Source organism: Cucurbita maxima, unplaced genomic scaffold (genome assembly GCF_002738345.1).
Source record: "Cucurbita maxima cultivar Rimu unplaced genomic scaffold, Cmax_1.0 Cma_Scf00004, whole genome shotgun sequence".
NCBI lineage: Eukaryota > Viridiplantae > Streptophyta > Magnoliopsida > Cucurbitales > Cucurbitaceae > Cucurbita > Cucurbita maxima.
The window spans coordinates 3,524,449-3,544,974 of NW_019272020.1; the positions used below are offsets into that span (position 1 = coordinate 3,524,449).

Consider the following 20,526-nt stretch of genomic DNA (forward strand, 5'->3'; position numbering starts at 1 on the left):
TTCCCATTTTCTTGTTAACGAACATGAACTTTTTCTGCAGGAAGAATCAAACTAATCGTTAATCGTTACTTCCATTTCTAATCTAAAAGAATTTATTGATTGAAGAAGTAATAATCACTTTCCAAGATTTCTCAAAAGAATAAATAACTAATCTCAAATTATCGTAAACAAGGCTTGAACAATACTACGATTGAAGGATTTATAACAAGAATAGCCAAGTAATTTCCATAGGGCTATGATCGTGCGCTAAAATGTACTGCATTAATTAGTCATGATATTCTTTAAACCACACGCTCAAATCGAAGGGCGCCTTTTTTCCTTTTGGTGCTAAAATGGCTCGAGAATTCAAGCAGCACGAACTGCACAAAAACTTCCGATCTACGCTTAAATCATAATGCGTTTACCTTCATACAAGAAGAACCGAAGGAGATTTTCGAGAATTGACGAAGAATTTCGCGAGAAGCTGGATTAGAACAAATGCTTACGTTTCTCTTTGAGAACGATCGTGCATGGCCGTCATCTGCATGTCTCGGCTTCTACGACAGCAATGCTCTTGTTCCTCTAATGTCTGCAGCGGCGACGGCTCTTCTCTCGCCGCTCCGCCACCGCTCATGACGACGTCGCATACTACCGGAACCATTCATGATAGATAATCTCACGAAGAAGAAACAAAATCTTTTAGAGGCAACGGTGAATTTTAAAGCACTAACCGTATCACTCGTTGGTTTCAATTTCTGTTTGGGAGAGAGCAAAAGGGCAAAAGGAAAGAAAAATGAAAGGAAGTTTCAAACTAAAAGGAAAAAAAGCGTGGCAAATGCTTGAAACCATGGAAGACGGGGACTGGGCCACCAGATCGACGCGTGTCGCCGCACACGCAGCAACCTCCTTCCACCGTCACTGTTGGTTCCTCCACGATAGCAAAGACGGTCCATTATCAAAAACTTAAATAAAATGAAAAGCAAGTCCGCCGACGATATCATAGTAGCCGTCAGATCACCGGATCCGCCACCGCCGACAAGATGCTCCGATGAAACGCAAGAGTTTTCGTGCTTTGTCTGCATTAGGTTCAGTCTAGTTTAGGAACTCACTGAACTGAATTGTGTACGAGTGAAAATTGGTGTTCAATCTCCGAGTATGAACAGCAGGTGAAAAAGATGTCGCAACTCGCAAAAATCTATTAATAGTCGGGTAGCTTCGATGATTCTTTGGATAAATAAGAATCTTTATTGTCGTAGGAAATTTATAAATGGAATCTACCTTCGATGGCCTTTGGGCCTGGATTTGACCCAAATTCCAAAATTTGAGTTTTTAACCCTTGAACTCAGGGTGAATGAATATTTTAACTACAGAGTTGTAATGGTCGTAACCAACGAAAATAATGGGCTGAAACATGAGGTAAAAAGTTGGCCCTGTCAACACTGTAACACAAAATTAAATCTCTTCCCTGAAAACGATATTACAATAAACGGATTCCTCAACTAAGCTGGGCGACCCCCTTCAGCAGCTAGCTTTAATCTTTGGTGATGCTCAGTTACCTTATAATCAACGATCTCCTTTAACAATGTGGAGTCCAAAACACAGTCTGGCCGCCCGTAAACAGCTGCCTGAACGCCCGCCATGAGCTTTGCAATCTCACGGCCTGAGAACCCTTCAGTTTTTCGGGCTGCGTCTCGGAGCACATTGTCGGTGATGTCTCGTATGATTATTTGTTGGGGGCTTTTCTTGAATGAGAAACCTTGCTTGGATGTGTCCTCATTTTGATTGCTTAGGTACTTGTTTAGATAAAGCTTCAGCAGATTGAAGCGCTCTTCCTCACCAGGGAGTGGGAACTCAATCACTTCATCCATTCGGTCGGTCACAGCACTGTCGAGATCGCCTGGTCTGTTTGTTGCAAGTACAAGAACTATATCTCTCGACTGATCACCAGTTCGGAATAGCAATGCGTTTAGAGCACTTCGCTGAGCTTCACTCATCCTTGTACTGTTGCGCCTGCATTGAGAACAAACCAAGTTTTGTAAAATGGCACTGGAAGATTCCGTTATAAACATGCTATCCAAGGCACACCCTTACATTTCAGCTAAAAATGAACTTTCATGCTAATAATCCAACATTAAGGGAACTTGGAACAAAAAGCTCAAAGAAGAACTTAACAGAGAATCACATGATGAATTTTACGTGGTGCTTTTTCGTTTTCGTTGTGCAGTGTGGGGGTAGAGGTGGGGGACTTACTCGCAGAGAAAAGCATCCGCCTCGTCGATGAAAAGCAATAGGCCTTTCCTAGAATTTTTAGCCCAGTCAAATATTTGGTGTATTTTAGTAACGGCTTGTGGGCCCAAAGGTGCAACATCTCCACCAGTCATCATGGCATAATCCAAACCCTGCGTAAACAAAAGGAACTAGAGAGATCAAAACAAGCAACGTGATAGTGGCGTTGAACCGACTGATTCTCATCATTTCATGGCACTAAGAGTGTCTGAACTAAATCTTCTGTGCTGAATGATATCATATCAGTACTCTAAAACTATCTAGGAGAAGCATATTCTATCCAGTCAATAATCTGCAACAAGTCAACGAACTGTTCAAAGTTTCCATTCATAGAACATGAAAGAAAATCAACGCCTAAAACAAGTGCAAAGAATCAGGGGTACGGTGCCTAAAACATGTGCAAAGAATCAGGGTATTGGTTAACAGCTTACCGATTTTCGAGCAATCTCTTTTGCAACCATAGTTTTACCGGTCCCAGGAGGTCCATAAAATAGCATATTACGGAAGGGTGCCTCATGAGCTTTGGTGTTTGCAGTAGCTCTAGCAAGTTGTTCAATTCTCCTTTTCAGTGAAGGATGGAGGACAATATTCCCAAGACTATTTTTATTTTCAGCGAGAGCTGCAGCCCCAGCTCCCGTAGAAAATGCAGCAGCTTTGTTCTTTACCCAGGGTATTATCTTGGAACCTGGAAATCTCGTAACAGAGGATTCTCTAATCAGTGACGGTTGCCCCAATAACCTATTGACATAACCCCAGACAACTCTAGCACCTTCCCTGTAAACCAGGTGGGAAAAAATGGAGAATGATTAGATAGCAGATTGAGCTTAAAATCAGGGAGGTATAAAGACTAAAAATCACAGATTTGTATGTGGGTCATGAGTATATGGTACCAATCTTGCAGGATCGGTGGTGACATTTTCACTTTGACACCTCTCTCTCTAGTGAAAGAAGGGGTTTAGAAAGTTCGTCAAGTAATTAGCAGATCAATATCAAGTTGAGGCTCGTGAACGTGAAGAAACTAAACTTTAAATGCAAGTATTCTTAGTTTTACCTAACTATAAGGTATAATGTCTAATTAGTTCGTGAAACTATCACCTGGTAGTGTAAACTCCCGCTGCTAATGCAGTAGCTCCACCAACAGCCATAACCAACTTATTGCGATCAGTCAGTAAAATCCTCACACTCCCTACACAATTCAGACAGAAGTAAATAGATAATGTACATTGTATGAAAACCAGAGCCAAATGTGACATCAAACTAATACAGGAAAAAACGTTTTATCAAACTAATACAGGAAAAAACGTTTATCTATTACTTGTATATTATGGCTCCCAAAGTTTCTTGATGCCTCAAGTTACATAAACTTTGAGACATATGGAGATAAATTGATTTATCTAGAAAAGAGTTCGTAAAATAGAGCGTAGAAATAAGAAATAAACATTCAGATCCCTAACAAAAGGAGCCTCTCATGTCATCTTCAAAATTAGAACACAATAACCAATCAGTATAATGAAATTATCACTCCAATACCATGCATGAACCCATCATATGCTTATCAATTAAAATTAAATCCCACCTTCAATATGACTAAAAGTCGTGTTAATTGCAGCGAGCCATTTTTCTTTCTCGCCACTAATTCGTTCCATTAGCATCCTGCGGTTATGGTCTTCAGTCAGCTTTGCTTCATGTGCACGACCCTCAGCTTCTGCCATAGCCTTCACTCTTATGGTTTCCCGTTCAATTTCAGCTCTCTCTTTCTCAGTCTGACGCTGTTGTGCTTGTATCTGCTCCTCAGTTACTTGTCTTGCTTTTTCTTTTCTTATGGATGATTGTTCTTGCATTCCAACTAACTCAACATTATGTCGCCTTTGAGCTTCGTGGTCAGTCTGCAAAGAATAATAAGGCATCAATAACAAAACGCTTTCATGCACAACCAAAATGTTTCATTCTTAACATGCATTTGTCAATTCATCCTTAAACTGGAGAACATTTTAGAACCAAGTCACCTGCATTCTTTTTCTGGCCAACTCATCTTCATAGCGCAGCATTTGTGCCTTAGCCTGTGCTTGTTGTTGGATTAGATTTCTTTGTTCTTCAGCCAATTTCCTTTGTCTCTCCTGCGAGTGAAAGGACTAGAGTTAACCCCATACAGAAGGAATACATATATAGACTAGACACCAGAAGCTAACTTGTTCAAGTATCTTATTATTTGCAAACCAATAATAGTTCAGACCAGAGAATGTGGAAAATCAAATCAAAAGAGCAGCAACATCTGCTTATGCCAAGATGAAAGGCTCAAAAGTTCTAGAAACATTATCAAGTAGTAACATAGATAAGAACCTACTATATCAGTTTGAGCTTGAATGACTTCGTAATGAGCCTTTTCAGCGGCCAACTCAGCAAGACGCGCCTGTTCCTGCTTTTTCATCAGCTCAAAAACCTACACAGAAATAACACTAAGTTAAAATCAATAAAGAGCAAAGAACTTGGATTTCACGTCATTCAACAGCAGAAAACAAAATTTCATTGAACACTCCCGTTCTTAGATACCAGAACAAGAAAACCGCCACAAAACAAAACACTCGATACTAAGAAACTTTGGAGCAAATTGAATTCAAAACCTCAAACATCCACTCCATATCTTCTTCAATTATCTTCCACAAAACCGACCAAAACATGAAACAAATTAAACAAAAAATGAAGCAACACCTGTTTAGCGTTGGGGGAACTATTGATTTCTCGGAGAGCTTTAGCACCTCTCTCCAATGCTTCAGCATCAAAACCAGACTTACTCGGCTCCTCAGCCGCGGGTTTCGCGTCTGATTTGTCATCGGAAGACTTGTCCTCCTGAGAAGCCTGTGAAGAAGAGAAAGGCGAGAATCGAAATGGAGAGTCGGCGTAGGCGTGGTTGGCGATCGTGGGCAAGGATGCAGCAGCCGCAGCCATAGCTACGCAGGCGGATAATCTAGAGACAGCCATATGTTCAAGAAATAGAAGCTCTAAAAATTCAGCTTACATGAACTACTGGTAACGGAACTGCTTCAATACCACCAGAACATAGGAGTTGTCTTCTTGATTGAATAAGAACATAAAAATCGCGAGGTTTCTATGACTGGTGCGCCAAGGTTTAAACCTCCGTCTTCATGCGGTTGCAGAGCCATAGGGTTTAAGAGAGAGAGAGAGAGGGTCAGAAATGGGCAGGACTTACGAGTGGGTCGCCCATCAACGAGCAGAAGAAAAAGAAGGCCCAAAAGAAAATGAACTCATGGGTGGATCTTGAATAAAATAAAAATTATAAATTGTTTCTATTTATCCCTAAATATTAAAAAATATCTAGATCCATAAACTTTTTTTTTTTTTTTTTTATTAATTGTCGAATGAAATTATTGTCCAGATGATATTTTAGTTATTTAAAAATTTCAATTTAATTCGGTTTAAACACAACTCAATTAAGTAATATTGTAAAATTTTTGAATATTTTCATTTTATATGTTGTTGGACTTTAAAAAAAAAAAGTTAAAATATAACAAATCAAATGAAATTTATATTCAAATTTTAAGGCTTCAAATCAGTGCAATGCTTCCCTTCCAGATCAGTTCAAAAGGCTTCAAATTTTGTAAGAAACAATCAAGTTCATGGCCTGAACTCTCTCAATTCTGGATGTTATTGCTTGCTATTCACAGGCTGCTTTGGTGTCAAAGCTGCTCAAGCAGATCGCCAAGGCTTGGAAGGCAGAGAGCGGGAGCGATAGCCACTGTAACTCGGCCTCTGAAGTTCAGGCACCAGCATTGAAGTTGTTCATGCCATCTAGGAGCCTTGTTCTTGAGAACCAAAGATTTCCCCCAAAAGAACAGCATTGTAATCTTGCCTGCTCTACCAATAATCCTTGCAAGAACAACTCCCACCTCTAAAATGGTGGAATCGAACTCTATCTCGCATTATAATCTCTCTACGATAGATCCGAGATATGAGCTTCGCAACGACGTGACAATCTTCACAGACCCTAAGGTTCTTTACGACTCGAATCGTTGATCCGGGTTTTGTGTTGATCAATCCAAAAGCAATAGCTAACTTTTCGCTATGTTGTGCCACAGCAGTCTCTTTGGCCTCGTTCTCAAGATCAAGCAGTAAGTCTTTAGTTGCAGGTTCATAACTGTTGAAGAAGAGTATTAATAATAAATCATTATTGGCTTAAGTTTTTGGATTTAATGGTGTTTTAGGAGTACCCTTCGTGTTGCCGTAGCCTCTCTACAACCTGGTTTAGTTTGTGAAGGATCTGCTCCATCTGTGGATGATCTTGATGCCCAGCCAGAAATTCATGAACAACGCCATTCAAAGTTATGGAACTCTTTCCTGGAGGAATTGGGACTCTCAGATTTTTCATTTTCAACCTCACTTCAGCTGCTTCTTTCCATTTACCTTCTGCAGCTAAAATGGTGGCCAGCTGAATGTACCGCCCACTGTGATCTGAATCAACTTCCACCAGGTGGGCTCCAATTTGGCCACCCACCAGAAAGTCTCTATGGATCCTACAGGCCTGAACAAGGAGGAAGGAGTGGTAAGCTTTTGTAGATTCTCAACTTTTTTCTTCAGTTTACTTAATTTTATAAGAATAAGGTCACTGAATAGAAGAAGGAAGGAGTGGCCCGAATGGGGGTGGACTATGAGATCCCACATCGAACGAAGTCCCTACAGATCCCATATCGGTTGGAAAAGAAAACAAGGGTAGCAAAGACGCTGGCCCCACAGAAAGGTGCATTGTGAGATCCTACATCGATTCAAGAGAGGAATGAACTCCCTAGAGATCCCACGTCGGTTGAAAAGGTGAACAAGGGTGTGGAAAATCTTGAGGGGAAGCCCGAAAGAGAAACCCTCGGACAGTCCAAAAAGGACAACTTTTTCTGTTCGATGCGAAGATTCTTTTTCTCTCTGAAGTGTCTATTCTTATAACTCACTAAGTATAATCTCTAAGTGTAAATAAAACACCAAAAGTATGTTTAAAAAAGTAAGAATATAAAAATTTTCCCCATACCTTAAGCAAAGCTCCCCATATTATAGCATTAGGTTTCATGGGCATCGTCTTGATCAACTCCTTCGCTTCCTCCAGCAGCCCAGCTCGACCCAAAAGATCAACCATACACCCATAATGCTCAATAGATGGGCTCAAGATATAAACACTCATCATGCTCTCAAATAACACTTTTCCTTCTTCAACCAGTCCGGCATAGCTGCAGGCCCTCAAAACTGCAGTGAAAGTGATGGAATTTGGCCTTATTCCTTCTCTCAGCATTCGTTTAAACCATTCCAGAGCTTCCACCCCCCGGCCATGAATAGCAAAGCCATCAATCATGGCCGTCCAAACATACACATCTTTCTGATCACCCTTCAGTTTCCCAAACTCCTGCAGGGCTTCTTCCATATCCCCACATTTTAAGTACATATTCACCAGAGCACAGCCAATTACCCGATCAACATGGACTCCATTGTTGAGCACATAGAAATGGAGCCATCTTCCTTGATCCAATGCTCCAAGATTTGCACAAGCAGTGAGCAAACTCGCAATAGCAACACCATCAAGCTCAAATCCTGCATTCTGCATCTCATGACAAAGACTCAAAGCTTCTACGTTCAGTCCTGCCTCAACAAGCCCCGAAATCAACGACGTCCAGGAGACCACATTCTTCAATGGCATGTCCAAGAAAACCCCATAAGCCGTTTTTACGTCCCCAGATTTGATATACCCATCAATCATTATGTTCCAAGAAACGATATCTCTTTCAGGAATATTATCAAACAGTTGGCGTGCATACTGAATGTCACCACATAAAGCGTACACATGAAGCAGAGCATTCAAAGCAAAAACATCCGACCCAAATCCCAGTTTGATTACCAGTCCATGGACTTGAAGGGCCTCACTCATGGCCGAAAAATTACGACAAGCTTTGAGCAAGAAAGGGAAGGTGTAGGAATTGTGCGGTACCGAAGAAGAAAGCATCTGACGATACAAAAGAAATGCTAATTCTGGTTCATTACTGTTAGAATACGCTCTTATCATGGCGTTCCACATGAAAGTGGTAGGGCTGGAGATTCCATTGAAAACCCTTTGCGCGTAATGCAAATCACCGAAATGGGGTGAAGTGCAGAGGGTTAGAAGCTTGGTGGCTAATTTGGGTTCTGTCGCTGTGCCTGTTCTAATCATTTGAGCATGAATTTCTTTCAATTGCTTCATGTTTGAGCAGTTTTCGAGCAGAGACATGGTCTGAGCCCATGTCGATTGCATTGGAGACTCTGCTTTTAGAGCGAACATGACGATGATTTCATATCAACTATCCACATACTTGGCGTTCCTCTTGGAAATTCTAAATGGATCACGTGTGTCTTTTGTCTGTGGCCATCAAATAACCAATTTCCATTATCTCTTTAAAAGAGCAAATTTGAAAATTTAGGAGGACTTAGTTCGACATATATTTCGCTGGCAATCGAATCGTATATTTTCGTAGGAATTTCATGATCAGGATGATCATATAATTTTGTGTTGAAAAATGTCTGAGAAAAAAGGAGTAAGAAAGAAAACTTTAAATGACCAACATTGAAACAATGCAAATAAGCAATATAACAAAAATGACGGCCCAAATCCAATACACCCACTTCTTGTTCTTCCTCTTCATCTGGTTCGCATAGTAAAGGCTTCGAGTTCCGCCATTGATGAACTTCCCAGCTTTCGCCACATTCTCCTCAATGTTCTCTATCTTCTCCCCTTCACTCTCAACCAGAATCGCCATATCCAAAAACACCTGATGAAGTTTATTCAAACTCCTCTGTATATCCATCACTGACTCGTGCCTGACTCGGTCTCTCAACTCGGCCTCGCTCAAATTCCCTCCAAACGAATCCAATTTCAGACTCCCAGACATAATCTTCTCAATCTTTTCTTCACTGGGTTGTTCCCCATTTGCACTAAAATACCTTCTTCTCAAATCCTCCTTGTGATCCGCCACAACTTTTTCTCTCAAACACTGGAATTCCATCATCATTTCTCTCAATTTCACTCTCAGTCCGTTGGTGATTGAAGTTCTTGTCCGGTCCACGGTGGTTCCTTCGCCGTATGCGACGGATACCAGGCGGTTGACGGCGTTGGATTGGTCGAGAGAGGCCAATTTTTCTTTAAGGAGTTTTGCTCTGCGGAGGATTGAGACCATGTCGGAGTCGATTCGGTCTCTTAATCCGCGGAGGATTTTCGCGTTGTGGGTTGATTTGGCTTCTTGATTTAGTTTTTGAATGTCGTTCAAGAGATTGGTTGTCTCTTCCATTTGGGTCTTGATTTCGTCGACTTGTCCGAAAAACAGAGACAGGTTCTGTTCTTCCGTCGGATTGAGTTCTTGGCCGCCGGATTCAATGTCGAAGCCGCCGCCACCGCCGCATGCGGCTTCGTTCTGCGCCTGTTTCTTCAATTCCACATAACTTAAGAACGATTTCGTCATCAAATCGTTCATCTTGGCCGATTTGGTTCTGCTCTGCAAGATTCAAGACTGGATTAAACGGAGCCAGAAAGAAATTCAAAAGAATTGAAAAGAAAAGGGAAGAGAAACCTACCTTGTGGGGGTGGTGGTTCAGAAATTCACAAGAAATTTGAATATTGGGGAGTTTTGAGCAGAATTCTTATCTTCTTCTTCTTTTTTTTTTTTTTCCTTACCGAGAGGTTTGTGGGTTTAAAAATGGGATTGAAATTTGAAATTTGGTTAAATTGGAGAAGTAGCCGTTGGTTCATTGAAGACAGTTACTCCACCATGATCGATCGGGCAGTTACGATGGTCGTGCAGGCGGGAAATAAAACGCCCATGACTTGCCACTGTAAAATTTATTTTAAATTTATTTTGAAATTAATTTAGTTAATTAATTGTTGGGGAATTTTTTAAATGACTAATAACTTTTGTATTAATGAATTATTGAATTTATGAATCATAATTTAATTTTGGCACGTCACGATTACTATTCTTTTTCTCAGATTTAAAAGAAAAGAGAAGAAAAGATTACCATTCCCCTTCCCAAAAATACATTCTTCTAGTAATTAAAATATAATAGACAAAATTTTCTTATAATATATTTTTAATATAATAATTGAAATATGAAAATTTCAACATTTGACTAACTAATATTACGTGTCTTTGTCAGTTGCTATTGAGTTATATTCACTTTAGTAAATTAAAAAAAAAAATCTATATAAATAAATGATAGTTAATATGGTTGGATGATGAAAGTCCCGGTTAATTTAGGAAATGGTCATGCGTTTACATGCGTTTATAATCTGCTCAAAACAAAGCCATAGAAGCTCAAAACAAAGCGAAGCTCAAAACAAAGCCATGAGAGCTCAAAACAAAGCCATGAGAGCTTAAGTGGACAATATCATACCATTGTGGTAACAAATACTACTTTTAAAATTTCATAAATATTTTTTAAATATAAATTATAACTTTTTAAAAGGGGATAGCACTTTTTAGCTCATTGAAAGCATCAGTTTTAAAAAGAGAAAAATACTATACTTTAGTCCAAAAAAAAAATAGACTTTATATGGAAAACATTAACTTATTCTTCTTAGAGAGTATAGATATTATATTCTGTTCGAGTAACAAAGACTTTGCTTTTATTTTCATTAAGCTTTTCATCAGATTGAATTGTCTCACAAGTCACAGATAACAAGTGTGTCTGAAATCTATGTATTTCTGTATGAGCAGAGAACTATGAGCAGTCTCTGCAAATGAAAGCGTTAAAAGCGTTAGCTAATCCAATCATTGCACTAGTGAAATGATATCATTTCCTTCTAAATTTCATCCAAATGCTCCCATCTGCCATATGCAACCTACGAAGAAAAAGAATCTACCAAGAACTTGTGAAGCTGTGATGAGTATATATCAGGGTACGTCCTGTAGTGGTCAACATGCGGTGACGAGCCGAAGTTGTACGACAAAACCTTCGTTCCTGTCTTCTTCCTCTTCTCGATAAGAAGCTCGATTGACTCGAAGGGTACAACTTTATCTCCTGAACTGTACAGATAAAGCTCAGGATACGAAGGCTGGTACTCTGTAAGAAGTGAAACAATCTTCTTCAACCTCCTGCAAGGAAATGTTCATTTTTCAACAATTAATATGCATTCATATGGTAAGTACATGACACCATTCAATCCTCGAGCGAAAATGTTTCCATCCATGTCTTGAAATAATAAGAAAGCTTACTTGTCGACGTCGGGAAACTTCAAAGCAACCGAGAAAAAATTCTCCAATGATGACAAAACAAAGGTTTCCAATACAAGAGGTTTCTTGTCTATTTCCTTTCCACTAACCATTGGAGATGTAGAAGAACTGTTTTTCTTGAGAATGGCTGCAGAAAACCCAGCTGCCCAAATCTACCATTGTTTGTAGTAGAGATGAAATCATATATCTATCTTCCACTACGGATGGGAATAAAATGGAAAAGGAAAAACAGATCAGATGAAAGCATGCTAGTTGTTGTAACAGCTCAAGCCAACCGCTATTAGATATTGTCCGTTTTCTCCTGTTACTTCATTAGCCTCACGGTTTTAAGACACGTAAGGTTGATGGTGATACGTAACGAGCCAAAGAAGATAATATTTGTTAACGGTAGGCTCAAACTAATACAAGTGGTATCAGAGCCAGACACCGGGCAGGTGTGCCAGCGTCCTCACCCCCAAAGGGATGGATGTGAGATCTCACATCAGTTGGAAAGGAAAACAAAGCATTCTTTATAAGGATGTAAAAACCTCTCCCTAACCGGTGCATTTTAAGACCTTGAGGGGAAGTCCTTGAAAGGAAAGCCTAAAGAGAACAACATCTGCTAGTGGTGGGCTCGGGTTATTACAGTTGTTATCTAATAGCAAAATCAGACGAGAAAGGCAGAAAAAAAAATAACAATCATTTTTGCTCGGTTGCAAAATATATAACACGAAAGCATGCTATCAAATTCAGATTGGATTAAAGCCTGTTAGTTATATACTGTTGTATTAATGCTTAAACAACCTAACTAGTTGTTTGTACATGCTTCAATAATTTATACCAAGAAAAAGTTAAACCAATATTTTTGGTTTTGGAACCATTTAGAAGCCTTAGAAAACTGGGAGTTGTACATTTTTAATGAGATCTTGGGTAAACAATCATTATCAAGATGAAAATTGCAGGTACAATCATGGCAATCTGATCTGAACAATTTTGGAACTAAAGCAACAAAGAAGGAACAGAGAGAAATGGAGGCTTGAGATTCAGATCATATGATATTTAAAGGGCAATAGCCAGTTTCTACTATTTTTTCACCTCTAAATCCTTGATTGTGATGATAAATTCAGAGATGGATAAGAGTTCATTGACATGCAGATGTGTTTCCATCAGTTGAAAGAACGCAGTAAATAATTTAGAACTCTTTCTACAAATCAGTTCACAAACCTGAGGATTCAACGGATCACCTCCTCCAGAGTCAACAATGCACCCTTTAATCTTCTCCAACAAATCTTTCCGCCCTTGAAAAATTTCAAGAACGGCTCCGTATCTGCAGAAGAAAACAAAAGGGAACAGAGCTAATTCTATGTTGACAAAAAAAGAAAAGAAAAGAAAACAGCAATGGGATACCGATAACAGAATTCAACATACACAAACCAGCCCGTGTTGCTAAAAGTGTGAAAAATCAGGCGCCGATCCTTATGATTCTCTTCCCCATCTGATAACCAAGAAATGAGTTCAGCCGCCAAATCCGAAATCCGCTGCTCAACTTTTCGACTCAACGCGAACCAAAGAAACTCTCTCGGATCCAGCACAAACGTCAAGGCGTTGATACCCCTCGCATTGTACCACTCCACGTACCTCCTCAGATGCTTAGTCTTTGCCCCAAGCCAACCTAACAACACAACAGTCGCCGCTCCCTTTTCGCCCCCCAAAGCCCCCACGTTGATTCCAATTGCACTGTCTGAAGCTCGATTCCAAGTCCAGGCACTTCCGTTCGAGTCAGGTAGAAACGAATTGGAGTAATCAGGCGCGAATTGAGACCCGAAAGATTGTAATGAGGGTAAAGAAGAAAGAAAATTAAAAGCGTTGGAGCCAATAGAAGATGCAGTGGATCCAAAGGACGAGGAAGAGCAATGAGAAAGATTGAGTGAGAGTGAGAATTTGAGACCGAGGCACTTCCGAGGAGGGAAATGGAAATAGGTTGAAGATTGCCGGAAAATCGCGGTCCGATTAAATTCAGGAAATGAAACGAGGCGCGATTGAGGAATTGTCTTTGTGAAGAGGTGGCGATTAAGAACGCAGGGACGAAATGCCCTGACTGGAGCTTCCATGGCGGCGCTTCCGGTGACCACTGTGAGAAGATCGTGGAGTGCTTCAACAAAATTTCTAGCCAAATAGAATGAATTAGAAATGATACAAATAATCTTTAAAATACAAATTAAAAAACACAAAAACAGAAACAAAATTAAATGTAAAATAAATAGAAAAACAATATGAATGGTATGCACATAAACCTCACTTAATCACCATTTTCGTTTAATTGGAAATTATCGTCCTATTTAATAAAGTAAACCAAATTGAGAGGTTTAAATTAATTAAAAAATTTCAACAATATTTTTTTAATACTTTTACATTTTTTAAAAAATGTTAAAAAAATACTATTTTTTTTTATTAGCAATCATCAATTCAATTTATTAAATTTAAAGAATAACCATCAAATTTTAAAAAATATTAATATTAATTTTGAAAGTTAAATAAATATTTTTTAAAATATGATACTAATATTTAAATTTTATTTTGTAATACAAAAAAAGGCTTCACGGTATGAAAAAATGTTCGAATCCGCAGGTAAAAATAAAAATAAATAAAAATAAAACTGAAGTTAGTTTAGTTTCGGACTTGCGACCCAAGGCGTTAGTAAACGCGTCCTCAGCGCGTCTGCTGGTTCATTACTGTCTATTTCTATAATTCTATTCCACAATAATAATATTATTATATTTCCACTTTTGCCCTCCCTACCTTTAACCAATAAATTAATAAAAAATTTATCTATATATTCAATAAAAATTATTGATTTATTCCGTATTTTTTATTTACAAATCTAGAATTGAGTGTTTAGTGTCGTGTTTGACAATTTAAATGATTAATTTAGTTAATCAACTTTCTCTAAACTATTAAAATGTTAAATTATAAATTTAATTAAAAAAATTATAATACATCTCTAAATGTACCTAATATTTGAAATCTTAATTTTATATTTAATAAATCTAATAAAATGTGTAATAAGTTTTATGGCTAACAAATTATTTCTCAATTTAGAATTTTAAATAATTTTGTATTTAATAAATTTAAGGTCGAAAATGTCTAATATTTTCAGACATTTGACTTTATTATTTTTTTTTTTTGAAGTTGGAGCACAAAAACATAAAAATGAGGGACAAAATTGTAATTTAGCCCTTTTATACCTTACATCTTCCTTATTTCTATTCGCTCGCCTTTTTTCTTCGTTCTCCAAAAACTTCTCCTCCGCTGTTGTCCACAACTGCTAAAGCAGTGCCGTAATGGCTGCCGTCGTCGTTGCGGAAGCTCCTCGCTGGATCCCAAAACGCGGCGAAGTCCTCCGTCGCGTTCTTAAAAAGCTTTTCTTCTTGTGTCTTTGTTCCGTCGAGCGGGGTTCTCCTCCGACGCTGTCCTCTCGCGTTTTCCCCCAACAAAATTAGCTCACTCGCAATCGTCTGAAGAGAGGGTTTGGTTCTGGTTGGGATCTGAGATGAGGTGAGATGAGGGTGCCTTATGCGATCATCCGTTTCTTAATCCCTAATTTCATATTCTCTTAGATTCTTTTGTTAGATTATTATTATTTCGAAATCTGTTCACTTCTTTTGTTTGCTTTGCTTGTGATGTTGAAGTTCAGTTCATTCAGTTGTAAAATATGTCTCGACATTACTCGGTGTTTCATTGAGTTGGATCCAATTCCATGTTTCAGGGTTCAACAAAAAAAAATAATAAAACGCCTAAAACCAAATAGATTTTCCCGGAAAATTAGAAAGGGGAAAAGAATTCCGAGAAAATCTCTCAGAAAATGACAAATTAACGTAGTTGCATTGCCACGTTGACTGACCACAACGCCCAAGCGAACTCATTTGGCTTTTCCATTTTCCAAATTAATATTTTCAATTTTGTTTTTTTTTATATAAAAAAACCAATTTTATTCAAATAACAAATTTAGTTTTATCTAAAACAATATTTAACAAAGCCAGTAGTTTTTTTTTTGTGTACCGAACATATTCAAAATTTAAAATATTAATTAATCCATTAAATATAAATTTAAAATTTTAGAGCTTAAGTATGCAATTTAAAAGTCAGCGGAAAAAGAAAATATTATGAGTGGATGAATAAGTTCGGTTTAAAATTAGCTAATGTAAAACTGTCATCTGCAACTACTAAAGAGGGAAAGCAAACGGTTGAAAATACCATTTTATCCCACTTATATTAAACCTATGTTTAATCATATTTATTTTAATTTTTCCATTCAATTAAAAAAAGACTTTTTTTTATAAAAACTTTTACATTCAAATTTCAACCTTTTAGAAAGCAAAATTAAGTTGTGCAGTGGTTTGAATATTATTATGTCAATCTTTTTTATTTTTGGGCCAATAATAATATTTTTTTTTTACTGTTATATACGGACAAAAATAGTTTATTGAATAAATTGTCTTCAAATTTTTTAATATTACATTTTTTTTAATTTTAAAATATTATTAAAACTTTATGGATATATATATTTTTTAGACTGAGCTGTATTTTTATGTATTTATTTTAAAAAATGAAAATGTTTCAGTTTTGAATTTAAAAAATAAAAACTTTGCAAATTCTTTATTTCCTTTTATACCTTTATAAAAAAAATAAAAGAAGAAAAATGATGAGCGGTCCAATCGGGTTGCTTATGCAGAAATAATAAATCAATTCTGAAAAATAAAATTAAGTTTATATATATATTATATAGTTTTAATGAAATTTACTTTTAATAAATAGAAATTTAAAGGCTGAACTCTCGTTGTTCTTCCAAAAAAAAAAGTTCCAAATTCCAACACCAAAACAGAACTCTGACACGAGTCTTGAACCTCAACCGTAGGATTGACTCCGGTAATATTCAACGACCGAGATTGACTCGGAGTCTTCACCTTCCAAAATTTTCTCGGCTTCGTCTTTTTCACCTGCTCTACTGGGAATATAATATATTGCCACATATCAGCTCGAATCGCTTGCGCGTTTCCGAATTCAAGCTTAATCTCGACGCAGCTACTGAGTGAGTGATCAATCGTTCTATGTTTCTTATGTTTATACTTTTAATCTTTTCCCCTTTAATCTGTTACTTTTATTCTGTTTCGGAGCTATCTGTGATTGAACTTTCAGTTGTAGCGATTCAGTGAATGCCCCTTCGACCAGACTCATATTTCTGATTATATGTTTAGAGAAAACGATAATCGTTCTCTCTGTTTTTCTCCGTGGGCTTTATTTGATTTGATTTGATTACTGTGCTTTCGGCGCCATGTGATTTACTGTTGTATTTTGGTTTTGAACTTAAATGATTGATCCCATGGGGAAGAAAAGCAGAGTTCGTGTCTCTCGGGAAGGTGGAGGACGGAGAAGAAGGGTAGTTTTCTGTTCTTTTTTATACTTTTCAAACTAGGTAACTACTTTGGAAGCAATTTCTTGAGTTCTTCTAGTTCCCATTTCTTGCAGATTTGTCTGCCCTCTTCTTTTTCTGTACACAACTGTTCATCCGTGTGCATGAATGATACTGATGTGTTTTCGTTGGATTAAATTTCTTCGTAATTTGTTAGTGTTCGATTCGTTGAAAATAGTTTCATAATCTTAGATCGTAGTGTTCCTATCCGATCTTTTTTATGTTCCGATAATCTTGCGTTGTCCCTTTTTCTCTTACTTTTTGTGCTGTATGAATCATTTTGGATGCGCTTATTAGTTCTCTTTCGACCTTTCCCTTTTGGCTCAAACGTTTAATGCCTATTTATAAATTGGAAACCAGTGTTTACGTATATAAAGCTATTGTGCTAGGTAAATATGGAAAACGATGCTGGTGAAGGGAATTCTGGATATACAGGATACTCTAGGGTTAGGCTCAATGAAAGAATCCTTTCTTCCATGTCTCGGAGATCTATGGCCGCTCACCCTTGGCATGATTTGGAGATCGGTATGTGTAATTTTCTTTCTTTTTTATGAGATTCTTCTACTGAATGTATATGGACTTTAGCTCTACATCCTCCATGCTCGAGGTTACTTGATTTTTTCGATGTTTTTCTATTTTGTATATCTCCATTACATCTCTAGTACTGATGCACAATTTTGTAATTTCAGGACCTGGTGCACCGTCAGTTTTCAACTGTGTAAGGTTCTTCTAATTCTTGAAAACGTTTGGAAAAAAAAAAAAAAAAAGAATTGTTGGAAGGTGTCAAGGAGATTGGTTCTTTGAGCTGATTGGCGAGATAATCAATAAGGGAGTGCCCAACTAGATAGGAAACTAACACTTGAATTGAGATTTATTAAAACGAGTTGCCAATTATATGAAATTATGTTATATTGCTTTCTACCAAACTCCAAACTGAGTATTACTATCTGTGTGGCAGGTTGTTGAAATAGGCAAAGGCAGCAAGGTTAAATATGAGCTGGATAAGGCCAGTGGCCTTATAAAAGTGTGTTCACCTTCGAACTCTCTTACTGTTCTTTACTTTTAGATTAAATCTAATTAGTAATGGCTACTCTCTTAGAAGTTTTGCAACAAAACTGGCTTCGTCAAACTGTTCCTGAGTTTGATGGCCTCTCATTTTGAAAGTCTGGGATAAGGGTAGATGTGTTCTGTTTGAATCAAATGAACAGCTTTTCATAATCTCATGATCTTGCATATACAACGATTCTCTGGTTCAGAACGCCATAGGCCACACCCTTGATCCTGTTTACTTCTATAATAAATCTTCTTGACTATCAAGCAGTGTTATTTGTAGTCAGTCTTGTGGTTTTTTCGTCAACTATACGTGTGGAATATAGAGACATTCTTGCATACAATTTAACTATCATACCGCTAACAAATATTGTCCGCTTTGGCCCGTTAGGTATCGCCGTCAGTCGCATGGTTTTAAAACGCGTCTAGGAATAGGTTTCCACACCCTTATAAGGAATGTTTCATTTCCCTCTCCAACTGACGTGGGATCTCACATCAACTCAAAATATTTACTGTAGCCATGTGATGTTTCTTGTATGTATACTTTGTTGATTTGTTTATGGAAAAGTTGACCGAGGTATAAATTTGTGGAAATAGGTCGACCGTGTACTTTACTCCTCAGTTGTTTACCCACACAATTATGGTTTCATCCCGCGCACACTTTGTGAAGATAGTGATCCTATGGATGTTTTGGTGCTGATGCAGGTAAAATCCAATGAAGCTAAAGTGAATTGTCTCTCTGTGAGATTTAATATCTTCGTTAACTACTGTTCTTCTGTTTCTCTTTGGTGCAGGAGCCTGTGCTGCCTGGATCTTTCCTCCGAGCTCGTGCTATTGGATTGATGCCTATGATCGATCAAGTATATGACCCTTTTTCTTTAATCTGTTCATAATTATCCAAGCTCAAAGAAACAAATACTTTTTTACAATGAAACCAGTTTTCTTCTGCTTTAAACAACCCATGATTTCTTTCCCCCTCTAAACTAACCTACACATGATTTATCAGGGAGAAAGGGATGACAAAATCATAGCAGTATGTGCCGATGACCCTGAATTCCGACACTATAAAGACATCAAAGAGATTCCCCCACACCGGCTGGCCGAAATTCGCCGATTCTTCGAGGACTGTATCCTTTTAAATGCATTTAAACATTAGAATCCGTATATGGTTTATGAAAACGTTTCATCGATAATCTTCTTCTTCATACTTACACCACACATGCTATTTTTTTCCTTGACATCTCTTGAACTAAAAAGACAAGAAGAACGAGAACAAGAAAGTCGATGTGGAAGACTTCCTGCCAGCAGAGGCTGCCATTGATGCCATCAAATACTCCATGTAAGCTCCCATGTTTCTTTTCTGATTGACCCGTCTGCAAGTTTTAGGTCTTATATCATGAACTCACTCATGATTTCCATTTGTAGGGACTTGTATGCTGCCTACATTGTTGAAAGCTTGAGGCAGTAAGTTCTTTTCAATTCCTCTTTTTTCCCAATGCAATAAGAGACTGGGTGTTAAACAAACACCAATTGGCTGCATTATTTAATGAGGCTGCTAATTACTACTTGCATACTGGCTGCCTCCTTCAGCCCTTCAACTGCAACTGCTCAATTTTTTTCCCGAAAAACAATAGTTTATCATGATATTGGAACACTGAATATTTATTAGATCTGATGCTCATTTGGAATCAATTCAAAGTTCTGTTTGAAATGTTGTATATAAATGGGCCTTGATGGCGGCCCAATAGCGATAATATCCATCAATGGCAGGCTCTGTTTGAAGCTTAAACACACACACACACACACTATATATATATATATATATATATATATATTCCATAATTATATCAAATTTAAATACAAAATTATTAGTTTAAATAATATATTATCCGACGAGGTAATTAAAAAAAATCCCATTAATAAACTATTGTTTTGTAATATATTTGGGATATTTTAATTGGGCCGCTAAAAAAACAACCAAATCCCATTTAAATTCATTATCAGGGAAGCTGACAAAGAGTGATTAGGATTGAAAATGACTATTGATTTGAATTAATTAAACCATAAATGACGAATAAAAAATGGTTTAGCATGAGAGCTGAGGAGGTGGCATAATAGTCAATACATGACCTGGAAAAGGCTGCACCATAAGTTTGTCTTTGAAATTTCACAATATGCTCTCCCACTCACTCATTTAAGTTCAATTTTTCCATTTGTGCCCCAAAATTAATGGAAAATCCTTAAAATTTCAAATTTGATTTCTATTACTTAATTCTTAAATTTTAAAATTTACTCCTTAGAGAATCAATTTAAAATTTCGGTAACAAATTTTGAGAGAAATATGACATTTTTGAAACCTTAAATTTCAAATTTATTTTAATTCTTAGGTTTAAGAAATGAATGATGACACATTGATCTTTAGGGTAGATGTGATTTGTCAAAAAAGTGGCCGACACAAGGGCCCATCATCCCATGTAGATGTAGGATATAATATCTTCAATTTTTATTATTTAT

The 20,526-nt window shown here is 37.4% G+C and overlaps 6 protein-coding genes across 10 annotated transcripts in view; 2 read left to right on the forward strand and 4 right to left on the reverse strand.

The window, feature by feature from the left end:
• LOC111478507 (vegetative cell wall protein gp1-like) overlaps positions 1–20,526 on the forward strand; it is a 446,768-nt gene that overhangs the window by 374,538 nt on the left and 51,704 nt on the right. The window lies entirely within an intron of this gene.
• On the reverse strand, positions 1,207–5,417 carry LOC111478421 (ATPase family AAA domain-containing protein 3-like). Its single transcript, XM_023122669.1, has 8 exons — positions 4,975–5,417; positions 4,610–4,705; positions 4,272–4,382; positions 3,842–4,151; positions 3,361–3,451; positions 2,697–3,039; positions 2,230–2,378; positions 1,207–1,989 (listed from the first exon to the last, which is right to left on the reverse strand). Exons 1-8 carry the CDS (start codon positions 5,242–5,244, stop codon positions 1,479–1,481), a joined length of 1,881 nt encoding a protein of 626 aa, XP_022978437.1. The 5' UTR covers positions 5,245–5,417; the 3' UTR covers positions 1,207–1,478.
• LOC111478422 (pentatricopeptide repeat-containing protein At5g66520) lies at positions 5,836–8,640 on the reverse strand. The gene is made up of 3 exons (XM_023122670.1): positions 7,298–8,640; positions 6,492–6,802; positions 5,836–6,418 (listed from the first exon to the last, which is right to left on the reverse strand). The coding sequence occupies exons 1-3, from the start codon at positions 8,570–8,572 to the stop codon at positions 6,139–6,141; spliced, it is 1,866 nt and encodes a 621-aa protein (XP_022978438.1). The 5' UTR covers positions 8,573–8,640; the 3' UTR covers positions 5,836–6,138.
• On the reverse strand, positions 8,792–9,775 carry LOC111478489 (syntaxin-112). The gene has a single exon (XM_023122770.1). It carries the CDS (start codon positions 9,756–9,758, stop codon positions 8,841–8,843), a length of 918 nt encoding a protein of 305 aa, XP_022978538.1. The 5' UTR covers positions 9,759–9,775; the 3' UTR covers positions 8,792–8,840.
• On the reverse strand, positions 10,884–13,685 carry LOC111478463 (transmembrane protein 53). Its single transcript, XM_023122738.1, has 4 exons — positions 12,921–13,685; positions 12,717–12,819; positions 11,496–11,665; positions 10,884–11,375 (listed from the first exon to the last, which is right to left on the reverse strand). Exons 1-4 carry the CDS (start codon positions 13,601–13,603, stop codon positions 11,123–11,125), a joined length of 1,209 nt encoding a protein of 402 aa, XP_022978506.1. The 5' UTR covers positions 13,604–13,685; the 3' UTR covers positions 10,884–11,122.
• On the forward strand, positions 16,443–19,680 carry LOC111478503 (soluble inorganic pyrophosphatase). Of its 5 annotated transcripts, none has more exons than XM_023122788.1 (9): positions 16,443–16,581; positions 17,352–17,487; positions 17,652–17,680; positions 17,921–17,986; positions 18,610–18,717; positions 18,807–18,872; positions 19,019–19,139; positions 19,270–19,351; positions 19,438–19,680. In XM_023122788.1, exons 2-9 carry the CDS (start codon positions 17,358–17,360, stop codon positions 19,478–19,480), a joined length of 645 nt encoding a protein of 214 aa, XP_022978556.1. In that variant the 5' UTR covers positions 16,443–16,581; positions 17,352–17,357; the 3' UTR covers positions 19,481–19,680. The 5 variants fall into 5 exon arrangements, with proteins under 5 accessions (XP_022978556.1, XP_022978557.1, XP_022978558.1 ...); XM_023122789.1 differs by having other exon boundaries at positions 16,477–16,581; positions 17,340–17,487; XM_023122790.1 differs by having other exon boundaries at positions 16,497–16,602.

Bases quoted from the DNA above. Each gene is read 5' to 3' on its own strand.
- LOC111478503 (XM_023122788.1), top strand. From the start codon at position 17,358: ATGGAAAACGATGCTGGTGAAGGGAATTCTGGATATACAGGATACTCT. The intron at 18,718-18,806 runs GTAAAATCCAAT...TCTTTGGTGCAG, and splicing joins ATGTTTTGGTGCTGATGCAG to GAGCCTGTGCTGCCTGGATC. The intron at 19,140-19,269 runs GTATCCTTTTAA...TGAACTAAAAAG, and splicing joins TCGCCGATTCTTCGAGGACT to ACAAGAAGAACGAGAACAAG.
- LOC111478463 (XM_023122738.1), bottom strand. From the start codon at position 13,603: ATGGAAGCTCCAGTCAGGGCATTTCGTCCCTGCGTTCTTAATCGCCAC. The intron at 12,820-12,920 runs GTATGTTGAATT...TTTCTTCTGCAG, and splicing joins AGCAACACGGGCTGGTTTGT to ATACGGAGCCGTTCTTGAAA. The intron at 11,376-11,495 runs GTAAGCTTTCTT...ATTTCCTTGCAG, and splicing joins AAGTTTCCCGACGTCGACAA to GAGGTTGAAGAAGATTGTTT.
- LOC111478421 (XM_023122669.1), bottom strand. From the start codon at position 5,244: ATGGCTGTCTCTAGATTATCCGCCTGCGTAGCTATGGCTGCGGCTGCT. The intron at 4,706-4,974 runs GTGTTGCTTCAT...ATTTCTGTGTAG, and splicing joins GTTCCCCCAACGCTAAACAG to GTTTTTGAGCTGATGAAAAA. The intron at 4,383-4,609 runs GTAGGTTCTTAT...TTTCACTCGCAG, and splicing joins TTCAAGCTCAAACTGATATA to GAGAGACAAAGGAAATTGGC.
- LOC111478489 (XM_023122770.1), bottom strand. From the start codon at position 9,758: ATGAACGATTTGATGACGAAATCGTTCTTAAGTTATGTGGAATTGAAG.
- LOC111478422 (XM_023122670.1), bottom strand. From the start codon at position 8,572: ATGTTCGCTCTAAAAGCAGAGTCTCCAATGCAATCGACATGGGCTCAG. The intron at 6,803-7,297 runs GTATGGGGAAAA...CTCCTTGTTCAG, and splicing joins TATGGGGAGCTTTGCTTAAG to GCCTGTAGGATCCATAGAGA. The intron at 6,419-6,491 runs GTACTCCTAAAA...CTTCTTCAACAG, and splicing joins AGGCTACGGCAACACGAAGG to TTATGAACCTGCAACTAAAG.